General features: G+C 36.7%; 3 protein-coding genes and 1 non-coding gene across 8 annotated transcripts in view; 1 reads left to right on the top strand and 3 right to left on the bottom strand.

The window, feature by feature from the left end:
• Positions 1-244: 244 nt before the first annotated feature.
• LOC134844150 (uncharacterized) lies at positions 245-4,381 on the bottom strand. 2 transcript variants are annotated; one of them, XM_063860688.1, is made up of 6 exons: positions 4,107-4,381; positions 3,748-3,876; positions 2,672-3,541; positions 1,971-2,370; positions 1,181-1,628; positions 245-893 (listed from the first exon to the last, which is right to left on the bottom strand). In XM_063860688.1, exons 2-6 carry the CDS (start codon positions 3,873-3,875, stop codon positions 349-351), a joined length of 2,391 nt encoding a protein of 796 aa, XP_063716758.1. In that variant the 5' UTR covers position 3,876; positions 4,107-4,381; the 3' UTR covers positions 245-348. The 2 variants fall into 2 exon arrangements, with proteins under 2 accessions (XP_063716758.1, XP_063716760.1); XM_063860690.1 differs by lacking the exon at positions 4,107-4,381 and adding an exon at positions 4,004-4,102.
• A 1,066-nt stretch (positions 4,382-5,447) lies between these two features.
• Positions 5,448-9,722, bottom strand: LOC134844149 (uncharacterized). 4 transcript variants are annotated; one of them, XM_063860685.1, is made up of 4 exons: positions 8,315-9,722; positions 7,619-7,719; positions 6,315-6,657; positions 5,448-5,749 (listed from the first exon to the last, which is right to left on the bottom strand). In XM_063860685.1, the coding sequence occupies exons 3-4, from the start codon at positions 6,527-6,529 to the stop codon at positions 5,449-5,451; spliced, it is 516 nt and encodes a 171-aa protein (XP_063716755.1). In that variant the 5' UTR covers positions 6,530-6,657; positions 7,619-7,719; positions 8,315-9,722; the 3' UTR covers position 5,448. The 4 variants fall into 4 exon arrangements, with proteins under 4 accessions (XP_063716755.1, XP_063716754.1, XP_063716756.1 ...); XM_063860684.1 differs by having other exon boundaries at positions 6,315-6,637; positions 7,619-9,722; XM_063860686.1 differs by lacking the exon at positions 7,619-7,719.
• A 3,826-nt stretch (positions 9,723-13,548) lies between these two features.
• Positions 13,549-20,320, top strand: part of LOC134844741 (centrosomal protein of 162 kDa-like) — a 31,504-nt gene continuing 24,732 nt past the window's right edge. The window contains exons 1-3 of the mRNA XM_063861554.1: positions 13,549-13,568; positions 13,750-14,187; positions 14,893-15,053. Coding sequence (XP_063717624.1) covers positions 13,549-13,568; positions 13,750-14,187; positions 14,893-15,053 — 619 coding nt within the window. The remainder of the gene's footprint in view (positions 13,569-13,749; positions 14,188-14,892; positions 15,054-20,320) is intronic.
• On the bottom strand, positions 19,381-19,453 carry Trnak-cuu (transfer RNA lysine (anticodon CUU)). Its single transcript has one exon. It is a non-coding gene; the product is annotated as a tRNA-Lys (tRNA).

The following is a 20,320-nucleotide window of genomic DNA, read 5'->3' as shown; positions in this document are numbered from 1 at the left end:
TTCCAGGACAGATTTATTCAAGCTGAGGGCATTTATTTTTCAAAATTGATTAGTTTTTTATTTTGACTGTTTTTTTCTCTTAATTTTAGCGTTTTCTTGCTGGTGTTTGCGAAGTGCAGCTTCGCCTCTGCGTATAATTTTTTTTTTTTAGCGTCAGATTTGTTTTTATAACTTATTTCTGTATCGCTATTTTCGCGCAGATTACTTCGACTTTGTTCAAATCTTGAGGTCAAATCGTTTTCTCATTAAAAAGGCTTACATATCCAAAGTTGACAGAATTGATTTTATTCTCTACGTGGAAAACTGATCTATGAAACTACATATAACTATTGGTTTAGAATTGCAATATTAGATGAAGTCTAATTGATGTGATGTTAACATTCGTTTGAGTTTTTCTCCATTTTCAACACCTTTCTTTAAACTCTGTCTTCTGCGATGACTCATAACTGGAGTGCCTGTGCTATCAGAGCCGCCAATTTGTCCAGGAATTGTTACATAATAATCATCAATCAATGACGTAATGTCATCAATTAGCTCATGTGAGTTGATTTTTGTGACTTCGCCTTGCGCCAGGAGTTTTTCCAGATCTTTGATGAAGAAATCCGATTTGCTAACTCGCGAGCAAATTGTTTGTGTTAAAACGCTTGAGCTTTCGTCACATGAGCCATGACCTAAACTAGCGTTGGTCTCGTTGCGTGTTTTGAAGTTGCTCATTTCGAGGACTTGTTTGATTGCGTGCTTTTGTTCGTCGCGGTGTTTGCGTAGGTTTTCGATTGTGCGGTTGGAGTTTTTGAGCTGGATGGTTAGACTGGCTATCTCTTGTGACAGGTAATGGTTTCGATTCTCAGTCATGGTAAGCGATAACCGCGTGCTATTCAACTCGTCGTGCATGTCTGAAAAGCACGTTATGGCGTTATGTTAATTAGAGAATGACGAAACTATCACCAAATCATTTCATATAATTTTTAAGTATCTTTTTTCTCAATTGTTTAATAGATAGCTACCCTGAGTAATGATGTGAACCTAAGTAACGGCTGATCAATGGTAACTTTAATCTTTTTGAAAACAACTTTTTCTTTCTTTTTGGCTGGAGTAGCTTAGTTTTTTAAAACGCATTTGAAATACCGTTTTTCAAAAAATTCCATTTTTTTAGTTCTTGAAAACGCAATAAAATACTAGCCTTGTAAATATTCACTGTTCTCCTGTTTGGAGCATCGCTTATTTCCATCGTTTTTTCGATCACCCATTCCCATTGTTTGTTCACATTCAGAAGAATGCGAAATCCTTCCCAAATTCATCAACAAAGTCTCCACCTGGGTAATTGCATCATCCATATCACTGACGTCGTTTCTACTATCCAATGACGCAGCCCCACTGAGTCTGACGTCACTTCTGACATCATGTGACGTAATGCCGAATCCAGGGTTCAAACGTGATACATTACTGGTATCTCGATGAACGGAATGGTATTGTTTGAGTGCGCTTTGTAGACGCTGTTTGTCGACATCTCGCTGACGACGCATGAATACATTTCGCTCACAGAGAATGATTCGCTCCTGCTGTGTTATTTCGAGACGCTCTTTGTCTAGCGCCCATTTCTTGTTCATAGTCTCAAACTCAGAAACTACCTGAAGAAAAATATATTCAATATATTATAGCCGATGTTGTATGGATTTGTAGTAATCTTCGCTTAAAATTACGGTATTCTACATATTTCCCAGCCAATATTTTTTCTTATATTCTTATAACCAACTAATGCTATCGTGAAATTGATGAGCTACTTTGCTCTTAAAAATTTATTGCTGAGGATTTTGTGCAAAAGTTTTTTTTACCGTCGAAAAAATATTTATATCAACTTGATAGGTTTTCAAAATGAACAATACTGGTTGTGGTCTTGGATGCTTCTTATTCAGAGCTGCAAGTGTTTTCTTACCATTAAGACTTAAAATATCCCATGATGAAATTCATACCCTGTTGGTTTCTGTCTCCAGATGATCAAATCTGCCCTGCAATTGCTCAATGTACTTCACTAACGACTGCTCATATCTGTTCACTCTTATATCAGTCTCCCCCACGACTTCATCATCCTCCTTGGGAATGACCGTTGTCGACCCGCTGAAACTCATCTGCCGCGCTAACGCCCTCTCGTAGTCGTCTTCACTATTGTTTCCATCCGCAACACCTGTTGTTGTCAGTGTTGGGGCTATGACGGTACCTGGTTTAAATGCTACTGTTTTTCCCATTTTAGTCTGATCGTTGCTAGTTGAAGGTTGTTCTGCTACTGTGCTCGATATGGGCTCGCAATGGGCTAGAAGATCGGGTGTGACCACGTTCTGTTGCACACTGAGCCATTCCATTACTTTTTCTCTGCTAAATAGAGACTAAATTTAACAATAGATGAGGTTATCGGCTTACTGTCTACGAAGAAAATTCATTGAATATGCGATCATGAATCATCTACTGGGTTAAAGTTGGAGTTGAAATATGAATGGCTCGGACAGTTATGACAATAGAACAAGCTGATGATTGTCATTGAAAATTATAGAAACGAAAAACAAAACTTGCTCTATATTTTTCGATTTTTGTAGTAACTGGTTTGAACTCAAATTTCGATACCGGATGCCTTGAGTCTTTGATATTGAACTCACTTGTTTGACAATGCATTTCTAACCTTTTGGAGGACTCGCTATCATCATCTGAACTTTCCAACTCTTCTGACTCTTGAGTAATGTTTTTCGGATTCTTGAGAGTCGTGAGCTCCACTCCTAGAGAGTGCTTCCGATGCTTTTTATTATCCTCTCCTCTCTCACTTCTGATGTCGTCTTCGGTCATAGACATGTTGTGCAGACTGTCTTTCGATTTACACAGCCGACCCATTATTTTCCTAGTTTGCAAACTCACTCCTCCGAGATGTCTAGTCGAACTCAGCATCGTCCCCGAAGTGTTCAAGTTACTAACCGCAGATGTCATGTCTTGCGTGTTTGTAGGTACTAAATTGTTCACGCTTTTAGGACGGACAGGCGTGAAAATTGGTTTCCGAAGGGTGGGATAGTTTCGTGAGTTGTTGTCGCTGGTGCCGCTGTTGTCAAAGGTCGAGGTTGAATTTTCGAAACTATCCAAATTTGTGCATCCAGATTTCATAAATGATGACGTTGATATGCTCAGATTCCTTCCAGTTTTAGACTGGCAAAACATGACATTATTATTGGAATTTTTACCACCTCTTTCGAAGTTCATAATATTTCCAGAAGATCTTTTGCGTAGTATAGTTGATTGGCTTTTCCTGGAGTCCCGAATTTTGAACGAATTCTTGGAATCTCTTCGGCTCGGTGGACTTTCGTCTTCCTGTGGGTTTATGTTCTCTGAAATTGGTTGGAATACATTGATTGCCTCGCGTGACTGCTCTATCTTTCTGATTGGCTCAAATGCGGCATTGCACTTAAAGGGTCCGACGGATGTTCCAGGTCTAACTGGAGTGGCGTCGATCTCGGCATGTGCGCTCTCGGGACGCACAGTCGTACTGCGGCCTTCTTTCCGCAACCTAAACATGGGTTCTACTTTAAGCAGTTTAGGATGAAACTATTTCAGCTAACTTGTGCGAAATTGGGGGGAAAAGGTAGATTAAATTAGTGCAATACCCTCTTTCCAGTTTTGATTTTGCGTTTGTCCTCGCGTTTTTTCTGAAAATCTGTGGTCCAACCAAAAAAATTACAAATGGGGGAACGGAGTGGAAGGGAATCCCATTACCTGTACATTTGAGGCGTGGTCAACATGTGTCCTATGTGAGAGATGCGGTCAATGAAGTCGGTGTTTTTCCGACCTCCTTTCGAGTCCGTTTTTATCTCGGGTTTTGGACGTGCAGTTCCGCTGTCCATTCTAGAAACATGCAGTGGCTATATAAATTTTTGAAGTTATGAAAATAATGTAAATTTAGAAGTTTGAGTCAGTAAAGCAAACACGAGTATCAAACACATTACATTGGTAAGAAACTGAGAAAACTTACATGGTTTCATCTACTAATAATTATTAGTCACTTCATTCGAGCGAGACAAATAGAGATACTTTTTAATCAAAAATGTGGCATTTTTGAAATCAAACTGGCTTACGTAATTGAATGTTTGAAGTTGTGTACATTGAATCAAATGTTTGAAGGCATGCCAGAATTTTATCGAGTATCCGCCATTTTACAGCATCAAACAATGGTCAATAAAAACTGAAGGCTCAACTGCGATTTGTAATGTTTTGTTGTTATGTGGCTTTTGGTGGACACCAAAAAGGTGAATGGCAAATTTGATAATGGTCGATGTTTTTATCATCATAAGTTCTATTGTTTGCTACTGCCTGTCATGTAAACGTGACTGGCCGTTCATTAGACCAAACGAGTAATGGTGTATTGTAAATTTTAAAGTGAAGTCTCGATAAAAAAGGTTTGAAATACCACTTAAGTAGTTTTGAAGTGTTCCATGCTCAAAACAACACTTTTAAAAAGGCCATTGCAGCAGATGTTATCGGATCAAAAATCTGCATGTATTAATATTTAATTGTTCATTATTTTTTTCGGATGAGCATTGTGTAAAAATGTTCCCAGTACTGAAATACTCACCAGTGCCAGCTTTGAAAAAGGTTTTTATGATGTCGCTTTTGATTTGTGGCTGAACACAGAAGGATAAACAGATTTTTATCCTTCTGTGTTTTTGAAGGGTGGGGTGTAAAAATGTAATGTTTCCTTTCAAAGTTTTGCTTCTACATTTTGCTTCCGTCTAAACGGGAGATAACACTTTTTTCGGCTTCGTTGCAGCTCGATAAGTGTTTCTAAAGACTTATTTAAAGCCGGCGTTTGTGCATGCAATGCTCTTTTTGTGTCGTATCGCAAGTGACGCGAAACTCTGCTTCGCCTCTGTGAAAAATTAAATCGGGCATTGTTACATCTTCTCCATACTTGCTTGTCAGCTTTTTGAAACCATTTTTTAATTTTTTAAGTGTCAATGAATAAAGTGAAGACACTCCTTGAGGTCGTGTGGTTTTTTTCAAGTCCAATTTTTTTTTTTTCGCTGTTTGATTTTTGAATTTTCTTCAAATTTTAACTCAAATTCTCACTCTACAAGGAAAACGCATTTCCCTCTTCAATTGCAAAAGTGCAAATGGCGTGATAAAACGCAAATGACTCTAGGTTTTGAAAAGTAATATTAATTTTCATAATTCCGAACGGATTTATAAAGTTATCTTGTGATCCAGTTTTCTCGACTTGCTTTTTTTATGGAAAACTTTCAATCATAAATTGGTCTTGAAATTTGAAGAGTTATAAGGCCATGATTTTTTATTCGAAAGTTAAAGTTTTTCCATAAATTAAGTCAATTTTGCTTCTTTTTTCTGTTTCCTTTATGACTCTTGTTCAACTGTCTGTTGGCTTTCCTGCTCTTTTCCAATGTTTTAATAATTAACCAGAATTCAAATGACCAGACTATGTTTACCTCTATGTATGTTTCCGTCTGATTTGATGACCAAATACTGCGACTCAGTGTAATACTTGACATGCTTGGCCAACAAGAAATAAGTGTCTGTAGTCCACGTGTATGTATCACTCCCCTCACCACTCAACTTGACCTTTTTGGGGTGGCGGGAGGGGGAGCTTGTGTTGTTTTGCTTTTGAGGAGGGTGTCCTGAGATGGTCTCACCGGCATTCCACATTTCGGACATGTAGAGGTCAATAACCGCATGGGTTGTTCGGATCTCACTGATTGTTTCCAGACTAAAAATACGGTAGGCTCAAAATTTGAGAATCAGAGCTAAGGGAGACTTTTTCAATCAATCGTTTAGCATTTTTTGTTCAGTAACGTGTGATAAATTTGGGAAGGGTCGATGTTCTAGCCTGGTTTTTTTCCCCGGTGCTAGGTTTTTTCAGCACTGATTAACTAATGAAAATGTTAATTCAACTGGACAGTTAGTGACAAAATTCAACTACCCATTCATGTTCAGCATTACTTCTTCAACAGTGAAGTCATTTTTACTTGATCTTTGATTTATTTTAGAAAGTCTTTTTTGTTCAATTTTTCGGTGCTTTCGATACGTGATTTTTTTATGTACATTATACGCCAGCAATGGACGCTCGTAAAACTAAGTTTCAACAAAATGCTTCAATTTACGCTTGGCAACTGTACCTGGTGGCATGTAAACCAGCCGTAGTATCAACCAGCCCCCTAAATACGTAAGTGGTATATAACAGTTATGTAACAATTATGTAACAGTTACATAAGTTCTACAGATTTCATTCATATGATATAACTTTTCGCCTAGTTTATTCAGAATTAATGTACCTCATAGTGACGGATACATTCATGGGCAGAGTGGCAGTTTTGGGCAGAGACTTAGTGGCTCTGAGGTAGTTGTCGTCTCTTCTTTGCATCTCCACAATAGATCCCCGCTGATCGTTCTCGTTTCTGAACTCCACTCGGTCCATGCCGGCAACCATGTTTAATAGTGGCAGCAACGTGGCAAGAGCAATAATAACAAGCGCGGCAACATTTGACATGATTGATGACGTTGTAGCCTTTGATGGTGTGACAGCAGTTGATTTTGATTGTCAAAGATAATTAACTTCTAATTGAATGGCTGGTGATTGAGTTTCTGGTCCGGAAAACTGGCAACAGGTGAAAATAACTGCAGATGAAACAAGAAAGTGGAAATGAGACGACGAATTAGGTTTTGATTCACCAATAAAAGGCTCTGAAGTTTTAAAATAGCTTCAAAAATACAAATTGTGTGTAAAATTAGCTGAAAATTAACCACAAATATTATACTGTTCGAACTTTGGAAGTGTAATTGTATTTTTTTTCACGTCAAAATATCCATTTTGAGGGTTAAGTTTCAAGTTAAGTTTTTATCTCAGTTTTATGAAAAGCGAACGAGAAAATGTCCTTCTACTAGATATGAAAATGTGGCGCATACCACTCCATTAATGCTGTTTCGTCTGGTTTTGAGGATGAAACTTATGTATGTTGACTTAGTCGTCTTTAAATTGAATTTGAAAATTGAAACTAATAAGAAATTTTCCACGAGGGGTTAAATGAACCCTATTACTCCTATTTATTTCTCAATATAAGTAATTATATCGAATTACTAAATCAATTAAGAGATGTAAAATCATCCATTATGTTCAATTTCCTTCCATTTAGTTAAGAAGCAAAAAAATTGAAGGATTCAGGCCGGGGTCGGGGCAAAGGCTGGCAGGATGCAAAGGGAAAATTAACGTCTTTCTTTTTTATATTTGAACAACTTGCCTTGGTTTTGTCGGAATTGGAGTTAATTGTCAATTTAAAGTCGCCGGTGGGCGCGCTACGCGGCGATAATCGGCTCTAAGTTTTGTATAGAGCCCTACCCTCTGTTGGCAAGCTCACAACATGTTGGCGCGACTGCAGCGGTCACTATTAAATAATTTAAGAAGAAATTCTAATTTTTGTCATGTTGGCTGAATTGTCTTTATATTTTTGGCTGAGTTGTCTGAATTTCATATCAGCTGAATTGTCTTTGGCTGAATTGTATGGCCTTTTCTGTATTTGTTATTTTGTGGTATCTTTTTGAAATGTGAAGCAGACTTTTTTGGCGCATTTTTTCAACTTACCTCAAAAAGTCAATTGCACTGCTGTCAGCTGGAATTCGTAATTCCGAAGCTCTCTGAATATCGCTTCACAAATCTCCAGACAGATCAATAGGCCACTACGACTTATGAACAAAGCAACATATCGATTGTAAAAAGATAGCTGGATAAAAGTTAAAGAACCTCCTAGCCTCTCTTGAGTAACTCTCCTAATTCATTCGAATAATTTTTGGCGAAATATAATAATGGAATATGGACTCTTTCTTAATCAAATGTCGCGTGAAAGTTACAACAATTTCTCCCCTAGGGTAAAAAAAAACCCCGAACAATACAAAATAATGATGTGAAATATGCAATTCAACTCCGATGATAATTTCAACTGATCCGCTATGTTATGTATCAGTCAGCGTTTTTCTGAAATTTTCTTGAATCAATTAGGAGCCGGGGGCGGTTAAATTTCTACGTAGTGAAGTATGCTCGAGTGAAAAAACTATCTCCAGCAAGAGTTCGTTATCGGCGATTATCTGTGCCAAGTAGGTGGGTTTTCTCTCAATGGAAATGCTTTCAATTCAGGTTTTGTTTGCATTAGACAGCTTTTTTTTTTACAATTATGACCTGGACTTTTTTTAAAGCTTATAGTCATCAGCTTGTAATGCTTTTAAGTGTACTTAATTTGACATTTTTTTGATGTTTAATTCTTTGGAATTAATATTAACTTACTTGTTATTGGAAACGCAATGAAGCTGAATCTAGATAAACTCGTTATGCGAGGAACTTAAGTTGGCGTGAATGGAATAGGAGTTGAAGTTAAACATTTGTTCCGTTTCAGGGGATAAGATACGTTTTATGAGATAACAAATGTTCCCTAATAACAAAAATGCTGGTAATAAGAAACTTAAGCCACCAAGGAAATATCGAGGAAACTTCGCCGAAAAAGCGAATTATTTCCCAAATGTTGGAAATTTGCTACAAGTTAATCTTGTTTAGTTTCTAATGCTTTACGTCTTTGCCTGTTCGATTTCTTAATCTAAAGACTTGTATGGAAGAGATTGACAACTACAAGTTGTGAAAAAGACAGAAATCTAACATAATCAATGGTCCAAACATTAGGTATTCATATCTGGTATGTAGCTGGTTCACGATTGCACTATATTGGCATAAGAAATTTGACTTTTATTGTTCAAAATGAGAAAAAAGTTAAGTCGAGTTTAATCTAGTTGTAAGTGATTTGTGGCTTCATGAAGGGTGAATGATAAACATGGCTTCATTTCTATAGCTCTCTTGGGTCATTGGAGGTGTTTGGAAATCCCACTTCCAGACACTTCTGTCTTTGTTTTCCTTGGAGTTGAGGGAGACTCCTTTCAGTTCGGTATGTTATTGGAAATGATTCTGACTCTCTTTTTCTGGAAGGTGGAGATCATAGTTTTGGCTTGGCCGTATGAAAAATTGGCAGAAAAAGATTTCTAAAGTGAATAATTCAGGACAAATGAACTGAAAATACTAATATTTGATAATAGTACTAATATTAGTATTTCGCAAATTAGATTACAACTAATGCTAACTTATGAGCGCTTTTATTTCGCGATGAAGCCGTGGACTTTTGCTGTCGCTTTAAAGCGCAGCTGGCAAAAATCATTAAAGAAAAGAGCTGTAAGTAAGAGCTAGCCGTTTCATAGTAGATAAACTTTTTTTAAAATTCTTCAAATTTCTTAACTACCAAAATTGCAGAATTCGTATAAATGTGTCTTTTTTTTGTAAATCTGGTATAGTTCGTTCTAATCCGACAAAATTGAATTAGAGAGTAACGCCCAGTGACAGATATTGAATATAGGTGGTAGGCTGGCCAAAACGCCGAAGGGCCAACAAACCGAAAATTAAGTTTGTTATGCTCCAAAATAACAGATTGTCACTGTTGTTACGCAATTGTTAATAAATTGTGATGTAATTTACGTAATTCTGATGTAATTTGGGCTTCAAGATATGGCAGTTAGTTGAACATCCGTCCGAATTTAGGCTGGACTGTTGCACCTGAAATATGATATTGGATTGGGGGATTACTTTCAAAGGTAGAATGTGCTTAATGAAACAAGAGGGGGTGGCTTGAATATAAAGTGAACTGTGATTTCGCCTGAGCCGGTGTGAATAAAAAGACCGAAGAGGTTATTACACCTGAATTGATTCAGATCAGATTCAAGCCTATATGTAACCTGCAGTATACTACCAAAGGAAGGGCTGCTCAAAAGCTGTGGTCTGATGGCAGTTAAGTGCTTTTCCTTGAGTTTTTTTTATAAGTTCTAATTTTCAAGCCCTTGGGTCTTGTTTATTGTTCCGACCATTGAAAATGGGGAGGAACTTTGTATTCGGGTGTGTTTTAGTTTTTTTTCTTGTTCACGCAAATCAGGTACCACAAATAATCATCGGACTGTGATACATCAAATTAAAGCCCTTTCAGTCTGAATTTGAACCACATTAAAAAATTCACAAGCAGGCTTAATTATTCTCAATATAGGCAATTTACAATAGCTTAATGATGCTTAAATGTAATATTACTCAAGTAAAATTAGTTTTTGGAGATGTTTAATGCCATTTGGGTAATCAAAAACTTCAAAAGTTCAAAAAATTTCTGCAAAAAAAAGAAAAACAATTGAATTGTTTTTTGATTTTTGTTTTGTTTTTCTAGTCATTTTTTTCTCAAAAACTGTTGTCCGGTTTGCCTATATTACTATGACTGTCGAATATCCCTAAAGTATAGTTTTATTTCAGATCCTTTTATCACACCATGCAGAAAAAGCTATACTAATTTGAAAAAAAGTGTTTTGTAGATATTTAAAGACTATGTTCGGAACATTCTGTGCTACTTTCACAGTAACCAGCTATCCTTGTTTTCCGTGGAAATTGTTAAAAGTCTTGTTTAATTGTGTGGACGTTTTCGTGGTAATCATCGCTGTAAGGTGAAAATATTGGCAAAGCATTCAATGCTAACGCAAAGGCCCAAGTGTGTAACATCAACCTAAACCAATTAGGGGAGGGGATCTTTCATTTGGATAAAGAATTTTTTGCAGCCAACAGAGCTCAGCATTTTTGCTGTTGACTTTGATTCAATTTGCCTTTCAATTTTCCGTGAATAATCGTTGGGGAGGGTAGTCTCATGATGGATGGACCGAATGATGGAAAAGTTTTGACCAATCAGAATTGTTAGACAGTTATATTGGCTGAATTACTTAAAACCGTGGTCATTATTAACTGAAAACACTGGAAACGAATTATAGCACCACACCAAAGTTTTGCTGTACAATTCGTGTAGATAAACGATTTTTTTTTCTTTTTTGTTGAAATCGGTTTTAGGTATTTTTTCAATACCCGGTTTCGATTTCGCAATTAGTTTTAATAGCCAAGATTTTTTCGCTTTCTTTGAGGTCGAGATTTCTCAGATTTTTGAAAAATCAATTCTAATTGGCTTAAACTGACTAAAAGTAAACTTCCAACATTCGGTCTCTTCATCATGCTCGTTCACTTGGATAGCTAGAAGTAATTAATTCAGAAATGAAATTCAAATCATGTCGAACTCTTCGATAAAATTGCTTAAATTTGTTTTACAGTGGCATTACAACATAGCCCAAGTACAACTGCCGAAAAGCAAAATGTTAAACAGTGCTAAAAGTTATTGTCAATACTGTTTTTCCTCATCCCAAATCACTGACGTTAAGTAATTATATTCAAATGTACGGAAGTTGAAAAGACAAAAGTGCCATTTTGATTGATGCCGCTTGTTAAACAAACAAAATTTTCCCAAGCGCGGCGTTATAAATTTTTCTGAACAAACAATTATCGTTGCAAATTGTTATATTTTTCAGATTAATGAAGATAGTGAAGACTTCTAATAGGTCTTGGTGATTTTTTTCAGCACTCCTAATATGTCTTGGTGATTTTTTTCTTTTTTTTTCAGGAAAAAGTCTTAACATGCTCTAATAACGACAAATAAGCATTCATACATATTGATGCATCTAGTTTAATTTTTAGTTCAATTTAAATTCAGCTGCTGAAATTTAGGTAAACTGCACTCCGATTATGAACGTGGAAAAGGCGCGAAGAAACGTTAACGACTTCTACTTTTGAAAGTGGAATTTAATTTTTTAGATTTCCGAGCGGAGTAAAGTTTTATCCATTAATCCGGTTTTCTCAAATGGAACTTTTAGAGAGAGTTTAGGCCATTGATTTTTTACTTTGAAATTTGAAAGTTGAAGTTTTTCAAAAAGTAGTCAATTTTTTCTGTTTCCTTGCATCTATGTGTCTCTGCTTATATGTCTTGATTTTTTGCTGTACTATTCACACTGATGAAGAAAAGATAAAGCTGCGCAAACTAAATATCAGACAAAAAGAGACGTAAACTTTGTTTATTGTTACTGTCTTTCAGCAAAATAGACAAACTACTCTCCTCATTTGTAGTCAAACCTTTTTCCGGCAAAGCTATGTAAAAGAATGCAGTTGACTCACTCATTATTTCAAGCTTTGTTTTTTTATCAATTTTGCTGATTAGATTAGGGTGCCTTTCGAAATGTTAATCGAAAGTTTAAGCTAATTTGTTCGTTGTCTGAATTAACGCCCAATGAAGCATTTTAGGATTCTATTAGGCACACATGCTTATTGCTACACCCTTCAATTACTACAGTAATTAACAAAATAGCCTCACAATTTTCGTTCTTTTTCGTTCTAAAATTTGAACAAACCCAAAGTTGTATCCATAACACAGTTGGAATGAAGTTAAATATATCCATAAATAGTTCATTTTAGCCAATCGTAAAACAATTTTTCTTCGGTACTCTTCTAAAAGTCCAGTTATTTGGTATTCGAGTGCGGAAGGCTTGAGTTCCCATTTAACCAATTATATAAATATCTCCGAATTTGTCAAAAAAAAATATTTTTATAAAGAATAGATTAGAAGCAAACACTGATAGACCCTAGCTCTGCCACTCGCGCTCAGTGTGAGCGCAGTCGAGCAAGTTTTTGCTACTAGCCCATGCGGAAGTTGAAGTTCGCATTTGGTTTTCCATTGATTTAGTAGCCTTCTAAAAGGTCGACCTGCCAAATGAACTAGCCCCCTAATCTTCGCGGCTGTGCTGTTATCTAACAAAATCCGTATTTGGCTGGCCAACCTAATTTTTTGAAGGAGCCTCTGGCGCCAATATACTATGTTCAAGGGGATAGCGTTTGTCAAAAAGACGCGGCTTGTGTTCCAAACGTCGCATAAACTATGCGAAAGCAGGATTTTTTGGCATATGTTATCAGAGTTTTTGTTTGCGGATTGGGCGCTAATTTTTATTGGCTAACTGAGGTCTTCCAAATGTTTTGGAAGAAATCAACAATGAATTGGTGGGGCTAGAAAAGTAATGAAAAAATCGGGATTTTTTTTTTCGAAAAAGCCGACATTTAAAAAATTTATACAAACTATATACAAAATATTACAAATAGAAAGTAACTACCACATTTATAACAAATAATGTTGCGAAGATGTGCTATCAAAGAGCATGCGCTATATTCACTTTATTAAAGTTCATTAATTGCTGCCTGTAGATGTCGAAGCGTGTAACCCTTGGCAGGTGGTAGTTGTAGATGAAATTATCAGTTTTTCTGTTAAAGGGTATATAGACTGTGATTGATCCTCTGCGATTCGCAGAAATGATTTTTTTTTTCGTTTTTAACTGATAAGACCCTGGATATCTCAATTTCAGTTTTTCAAACTCAAGTTTTAACTGTTAATGGGTTTACTTGCTTACTTCTCGATTATATCACTTATTTTGGTCGTGCGGCGTTTGGGAAATTGTCTTAAAAATTGTTCACGCTTAAACCTGATTTTTCACAGTTTGAAATTTGGATTCTTTTTTACTTTTAGCTGATTTGGTAAAAGGAAGGCAAATTACGCCCACCATTAGCTAAAGTGGAAGTTGCGTGAAAAAATGTGCATAGTTTCCAAAAGGTACTTTAATTTTCAACATTCTCTAATTGGATTAGTTTTATGAAAAAAGCGTCAAGCTCAAAGGATTCTTCAAATTCAAAGAGTTTTAACATGATGGATTTTTTTGTAAGTTGAAAAATGTTCATAAAGAATTGTATTCGGTTTCCTTGAGTTCACTGGCACTTCTTTAATGTTGATCTAGGGATCTGCTAGATGACCGGGATACCGAATTGCGTGGTTTACAGCAGATGATGGCTAACAATAACAACAATATGCGCAACCCATTTTCACCCTCATCTTCACCCACGACAGCCAATCATAAAGCAGAATCAAACGTGCCAATCAATACTCATAAAAGTCCTGCAGAGGTCAACTCAGGTCAAAACAAGAAAAATTCATCAGTTTCACCTTCAAGGCTATCGCCCTCGCCCAATGCGAAGTTGGCGAGGACTAGTACAACTAGTTCTCCAGTATCAGCATATGTGAATAATAGAACAGTTGAAAAAATGAGGCTGGAGTTGCTAGAGAAGAAAGATTACATCGATAGAATCGAAGGTCGAATTCAGGAGTTGGAGCATGAAGTAGCCACTGAAAAGAGCAGCCACATGTCTCAGAAGGACAAGGATGCAGCTAATATCAGGTAGTTTGAGACTAAATTTACAAGTTAGAATGTTTCTCCCTTTACTGTCTGCTGTTTTTAATGTCAGCGCTGCGAATCTTCATTCGAAGTTTAATACTTGCATCCTGAGTCCTAAGAATAAGATAGAAGACTCTTTGGCTTCTGGAGTTTGTTTTTACATCTTTTCTATACAATGGAAATGAGGAAAAGTTTTTTTTTTAAATTGATCAGTGGACACAAATTATCAATTTTGACATGAGAAGTTTAGAAATATTTGACCCTAATAGTTTGGACATACACAGCAACCAACTTGGACATCGCTGATATACACCGTAAGTACTATTTAAGCCCCAGTGTGTATAATTTTGTTCAAATGACTTGAATGTGAATTCGTTTCGCCAAAATTACTTGTGTTTCGCCACCCGCTATTCGAACTGTGTATTTAGGAATGGATTGGTAAAACCGAAATCAAGGAAATGTAAATTGAGCTCGTAATATGTGGCGTGATGTCTGAGCATAAATATACAAGCCGAAATTGTATATTTATACCATCCGAAAATTCGCAGAACATGTAAACCAACTGAAAGTTATAACATTTGATTTAAACTTTAGACTTTTGTAACTGTTACATAATTGTTACTGAACTTTTTAATAACAATTAAATATTTTTTGACTGGTTTATACTTCGGTTGGCTTAATTATATACTACCTTTTTCTGTATATTAGGGAACTGCAGTGGCAGCTGACGCAGTTGGAGAAGAGGTGGGCCCTCAATGCCAACAGAGACTCTGTTTCCGCCCTAATGAGGGGAACGACGACCAATAACTCCACGAGAAGAAGCACTTCTCCCACCAAAGGCCACCCAGTCACAGTGGGCAGCCTGCTTGGTAAGTGCTTAATACTTTTTGAGTTTCTTCAACAGAAAGGTGATACTTATGATTCAGTTTTTACACAAGCGAGCTAGTGAGCATTGTGTTTATTGATGACATATTTTAAGAGTCGATAAACGTAGTTCAGACTCTTATATAAGCCTCGATGATTTTTTTTCAGTATTTAAATTTGTTCAGGCTCAAGTTTACTTTTTTGCGGTTTTCTTTTTAAATTCAATTCATTTTTTTGTAAAAGTAAAAGGAAGGCAGAATCTAGTATTGAACAAAAAAAGTGTAAAGGTCGCGAAAAGCGTGATCGAATTCTAGTTCCCAAAATGGAATTTAAGTTTCAGATTTTCCAGCGAATTAAAAAATTGATATATTGATCAAGTTTTCTCAAATTGGTGTAATTTTATCAAAAAAACGCCCATCGTAAATCGTTCTAGAAATTCAAAAAAACTTTAAGCCTAACTATTTTCTCTTGGAAATTGGAAAGTTGAAATTTTTGCAGAAAGTAAGTTTATTTCTGTTTACTTGAATTTTTTCCAACTGCCTGTTGGCTATGTTTCTATCTCATTTGATGTGTTGTTGCCTTTAATTAAGTTTGTGTGGCGCAGACGTGGAATCGTAATCTGTAGGTTAGATGTTTGATTTTCAGGGCTTATTTTTTAATCAGAGCAATTTTTTTTGTCGTTTCCTATACTATATGGACTTATTGCCCTCATATTTTGTTGTTTGTTGAGCGATAAATTATTTGTTTGCGTGTGTAATGAGGAGGGGGCTTAAACAATTTTTAAATAGTTTTCAAGTATTTTAAGAGTTTTTTTCGAGTGAAAGTTTTTTTGCTAAGATATTTTCGGCTATGTTGCCGCTTATAAACTTTTCTTCCGTTGCTTCTTTCAAATTTCGTTGTTGGTAGTTTTTTTTGTTTCAAAATAAGCCTGACTCGTTTTTTCGGCTTTTTCTCTTTTTTCGACTTAGCGTCTCTCTTATTTTGTATTGCAAGTAATGTGAAACGCAGCTTCGCCTCTGTGTTACCCTTGCAATAACTGTGGATTATATTGGTTTAGTTGCCTGATTTTACGACATTTGATGAGCGAAAATAGATTCTTGTGTTAGATTTTTCTGCCGGTGCTATTAAAACTTTTTTGGGCTGAACGGGTGTATGCTCAACTATTTTCGGCTTTTTACTGCTTGCTAAGCTTTTTTTAACAGATGCTTGTTTTGCATTCAGTTGCTTTTGGATGTTTCTGTTTTCGAACAGAATGTTTTTCTATATAGATCAAGACAAATCTGAAGTTTTGATTCTGTTCCTGTCTCCTGTGAAATTTACTAAATGAAATATTTGCAAAATTGTGAATACGGCAATTTGCATTTAAGAAATGTATTAACATTCTGTTAACTAGTTCACGCTGGCAACATTTATTGCAGCTTTAAACATCAGAAGTCAAAAAGATTTTTTTCTACCATTGCGTGAGAAAGGGTATTGCAATCGGATACTAGAGTTTTTCCGTTAATAGCTTTGTTCACATGAGTCATCTGGACTCCTAATGGTACATTGCTTCATAAGGAAATCAATTTTTTTGTGTATCCTGCACACTTAGCCTAGAAGTTACGAAAAAACCTGGGATGGCAAAAGGTCCTGGGTTCCGATTTGACTGGGACCTCTTTTTTTCCAAACGTGAAGTAATCTGTTTCAAGAAAAATTGTCGGCCTACTTTTTGTCTGCTTTTGTATTGCCTGCTTAGTTGCCACATCTAAGAATAGTTTGTTTTTACTATAAACGATTTTCATTGTAATTGCTTGTTATCTTTAGCATTTAATAAATTCGGAAAAGTCGAAAAACGATTTTTACCTTAGTTGCTATTTTACCAACTAGATATATCATGTTTTTTCCGACTTAATCAGTTTCGGCTTATTTTATATTGACCTTGTGGCCTCTTACTGCGTCGCTTGATGACGAAAAAATTTTTGTTTGAGTAATTTATGAGAGAAAGAGGGACTTAGGGGACTTAAAAGAGGGACATAAGCCGGTATTAATTTTTGCTGATGGTTTTTTGGCTTTATGGTCGTCGATTAAGCTCTCGGTATAATTTCCGATTTGTGTAAACCATTTTTCATTCAGTACATTTGGGCAGTACATGTTTTTTCCAATGCGATTTAGCCGAATATATTTAGTTGAGCTTTGAGTTTAAGCTGATTAGCTGTCGGATTTAATTCTGACTGGCTTGTTTACCTAGTACTTGGTTTCCTACAAATTTCCCTTCTTTGTTTATGAAAACGATAAGATTGTGACCCCAAGTTCAGTTTTGCGAATGTTCAATTTCAACCCCGTTTGGAACTCTTCAAAAAGTTTGCATGATTTTAAACAAAAGAATTTTTTTTACTTGTTATTTCTTCAACAGTAACAGCGTTAGAAGTCCTCTTGGATATTTCTTTAGTCTCTTGCTGTTTTACTCTTATACTTGTTGTATCGCAGGTAGTGTATGTGGATCTATTTAATAATTGCCCCCCCCCCCTCTTTAAGAAAGGGGGAGGGGGCAATTCTTAAGTAGATTAATGTAACGCATTTTTGACCAATCAGATTGCAGCAAAATTAGAATTCTCAATACAAAGCTCTAGCGCTAATTTACTGCTTTTATTAATAGGGGTGGCAATTTATAAGTAAACACCAAACAAAGGGAGGGTGATTGTTAAGTAGATGCGTGTATGTAAATTGAATTTGGCTCTTTTTCCTTCCCCCCCCACCTCACACCAGCTTCAATATATTAGTGTAACGAGTGGTTTTACGAGGTTGAGTATGAAGACCAAATATGTTTGTCGTGGCCTTATTGGTCTGTATGTAATTTTTCATAACAATCGGACATTGTGGTCAACAAATTTACATGTAAAAAATTGCAAGTGGGGGGAAAAGGAAAAAGAGCCCAGTGCGGCAATCAAAAATTAAACAGCGATCGTTTGCAATCTTAAGTAAGACTTTAAGATTTTGAGCGAGAAAATTTGCAATTTAGACGTTTTGGCGGCAAAATAATTGTTTAATTTGCAGTTGCATACATATTGGCGCCAAAATTGGAGCGATTTTCTCTGATAATAAGCGTCAGTAATTTCCCGCTCTTTAAAAATGCGTGTAAATAATTCTCAAGTTTTCCCGCCTTTTTCGGCACTTTTGTACTTCGGCACTGTAAAACGCTTCCATTAGGATGTGCCAAACACATTTGGTCTTTATATTTAACCTTGTAAAACCACTCGTTACACCATTAAATTAATGATCGTAGAAGGTGGGTGGGGGGGGGGGGGAAGAGCCCATGAAAAACGTATTTGGTCTTCACCCCTCGTTACACCATAAAATTGATGCTTATTGATGAGATGGGGGGAAGGAAAAAGAGCCACGAAAATAAAACAGGAAACCCTGTTAAAAATGTTGTTCCATGTGGAGCAGCTTCCCCTCAGTCTCTTGACCTTTGCCCCGTAGTCTCTTGATTTGTAAGGGCAGGTACAACTGCCATTCCCACATGGGGGCTTTGCAACACAGTATGAATCGTATCCCTGACCCGAGCGCCGGTACAGCACTTGGTTACAGTCATACACCTCAGTCTCTTGACCTTGAACCCCGTAGTCTCTTGATTTGTAAGAGCGGGTATGACTGGGCTCTTCGCAACCGCATTATAGGGCTGTTCGGATCTAGGCATGTAGAGGGTCACTTGGACGTCTCAAGCGCAGGGCTTCAACTACTCCACACCAATCAGCCCTACCGATAGCCAGGGATTCGAACCCACAATCTTTCGATCGTAGTCTCTCCGACGGAACTTCTGTGCTACAATTCCCCGAAATATCTTCCATATGAAAAATATTTAAAGCAGTTGGTGCGGAAATCATTAGATTAGGTTCTCTTTCTTTCTTCACAATAAGAAGAGATTTTCTTGTTTCTACCTCACGTAAGCAAGCATCAATGCCTTTTTTTTCGAATATCCAAGTTTGGAACTCTTCTCTCCCCCCCCCCGCACCTCACATCTCCCACGAGAGGTTTTACCAGAATAAGTGTGAGGACTAAAAATGTTTTTCATAGGCTCTTTTCCACACACACCCCCCCCCCCCCCCCAAGCTTGTGATATATATTCCTCATCAATTAACAAAGTAGTTTCAGCGGAATTTTTGATTAATTGAAAAAAGCCTAAATTACCCATTTTTGGGGTACAATTTTGGTTGAGAATTTCGGAGAAAGAATTGCACCGTATTAATTCTGATGAAAATCTAAGCAACTTTTGTTCTCTTCTTTTTTTGTCTAATCTTCACACAATTTGAGAAAAACAGTGTTTCTAAGTTCAAGTTTTGTTCAAAAAAAGCTCGCCCAACGTGGGGCTCGAACCCACGACCCTGGGATTAAGAGTCCCATGCTCTACCGACTGAGCTAGCCGGGCTGTCGATGAAGAATGAATAGCGTAATATCAACGCTCGGACAGAATACTTGGTACAAGATAGATACTACATGTAAAGCAGTAATAATAAAATAATACATATACAATACAATCTTTGTCTCGATTCTGAGTTGAAACAGCATTTGTCTAAATACTGACCAGTCTGAATACGAGGTTGTCTAAATACTGACATGTAACCAGTACAATGCTATGCTGAGCACACCGGACAAAACAGCGGTGAGTATTCATAGGTTCCAAAATAAAAAATCAGTCCCATAGGTTCCAAAATAAAAAAGCAGTCGCATAAGTTCCAAATCTTTTCAATTGGTCAAAAGACTAAATTAGCCGAGTCTCGGTTAAGGTCGCCGATTGGCTCGCTACGCGCGCGTCGCCGCTTCGGGGCGATAACCAGCTCTAATTTTCGTATAGAGTCCTACCCTCTGTTGGCAAGCTCGCAACACGTTGGCACGACTGCGTCAATCGCTTTTCTGCTGCTTAGTGTTCTTCTGTTTGAACAGTTGAAAGTTAAATTAATGATTCGTTGGCTCACAATTAGACCAATCAGAAAACGAGATAAATAAGTTTGGTACAAATGGGACCGATTTTTCATTTTGGTACAAATGAACGTTGGTACAAATGGGACTTCACCGTGAAGAGTATCTGTCTTCGGGTCTTATGCTCAAAACGGGTGAATTCTCATAGGTTCCAATATTCATAGGTTCCAATATTCATAGGTTCCAATATTCATAGGTTCCAATATTCATAGGTTCCAAAATAAAAAATCAGTCGCATAAGTTCCAAAATTTATCTTCTTGAATTCTGATTGGTTGAAATTTGAGCCAACGAATTTATGGATTGATTGTTTACTGT

Source organism: Symsagittifera roscoffensis, chromosome 4 (assembly GCF_963678635.1).
Source record: "Symsagittifera roscoffensis chromosome 4, txSymRosc1.1, whole genome shotgun sequence".
In the NCBI taxonomy this organism is placed as follows: domain Eukaryota; kingdom Metazoa; phylum Xenacoelomorpha; order Acoela; family Convolutidae; genus Symsagittifera; species Symsagittifera roscoffensis.
Note: the sequence above shows the minus strand (reverse complement) of the source record. Positions and strands in the feature narration are given on the sequence as shown.

Coding starts and splice junctions, on each gene's coding strand:
- LOC134844150 (XM_063860688.1), bottom strand. CDS start 3,875: ATGGACAGCGGAACTGCACGTCCAAAACCCGAGATAAAAACGGACTCG. Junction 1,629..1,970: donor TGGAGACAGAAACCAACAGG/GTATGAATTTCA, acceptor ATTTTTCTTCAG/GTAGTTTCTGAGTTTGAGAC. Junction 894..1,180: donor GAACAGTGAATATTTACAAG/GCTAGTATTTTA, acceptor CGTGCTTTTCAG/ACATGCACGACGAGTTGAAT.
- LOC134844149 (XM_063860684.1), bottom strand. CDS start 6,529: ATGTCAAATGTTGCCGCGCTTGTTATTATTGCTCTTGCCACGTTGCTG. Junction 5,750..6,314: donor AATGTATCCGTCACTATGAG/GTACATTAATTC, acceptor CCGTATTTTTAG/TCTGGAAACAATCAGTGAGA.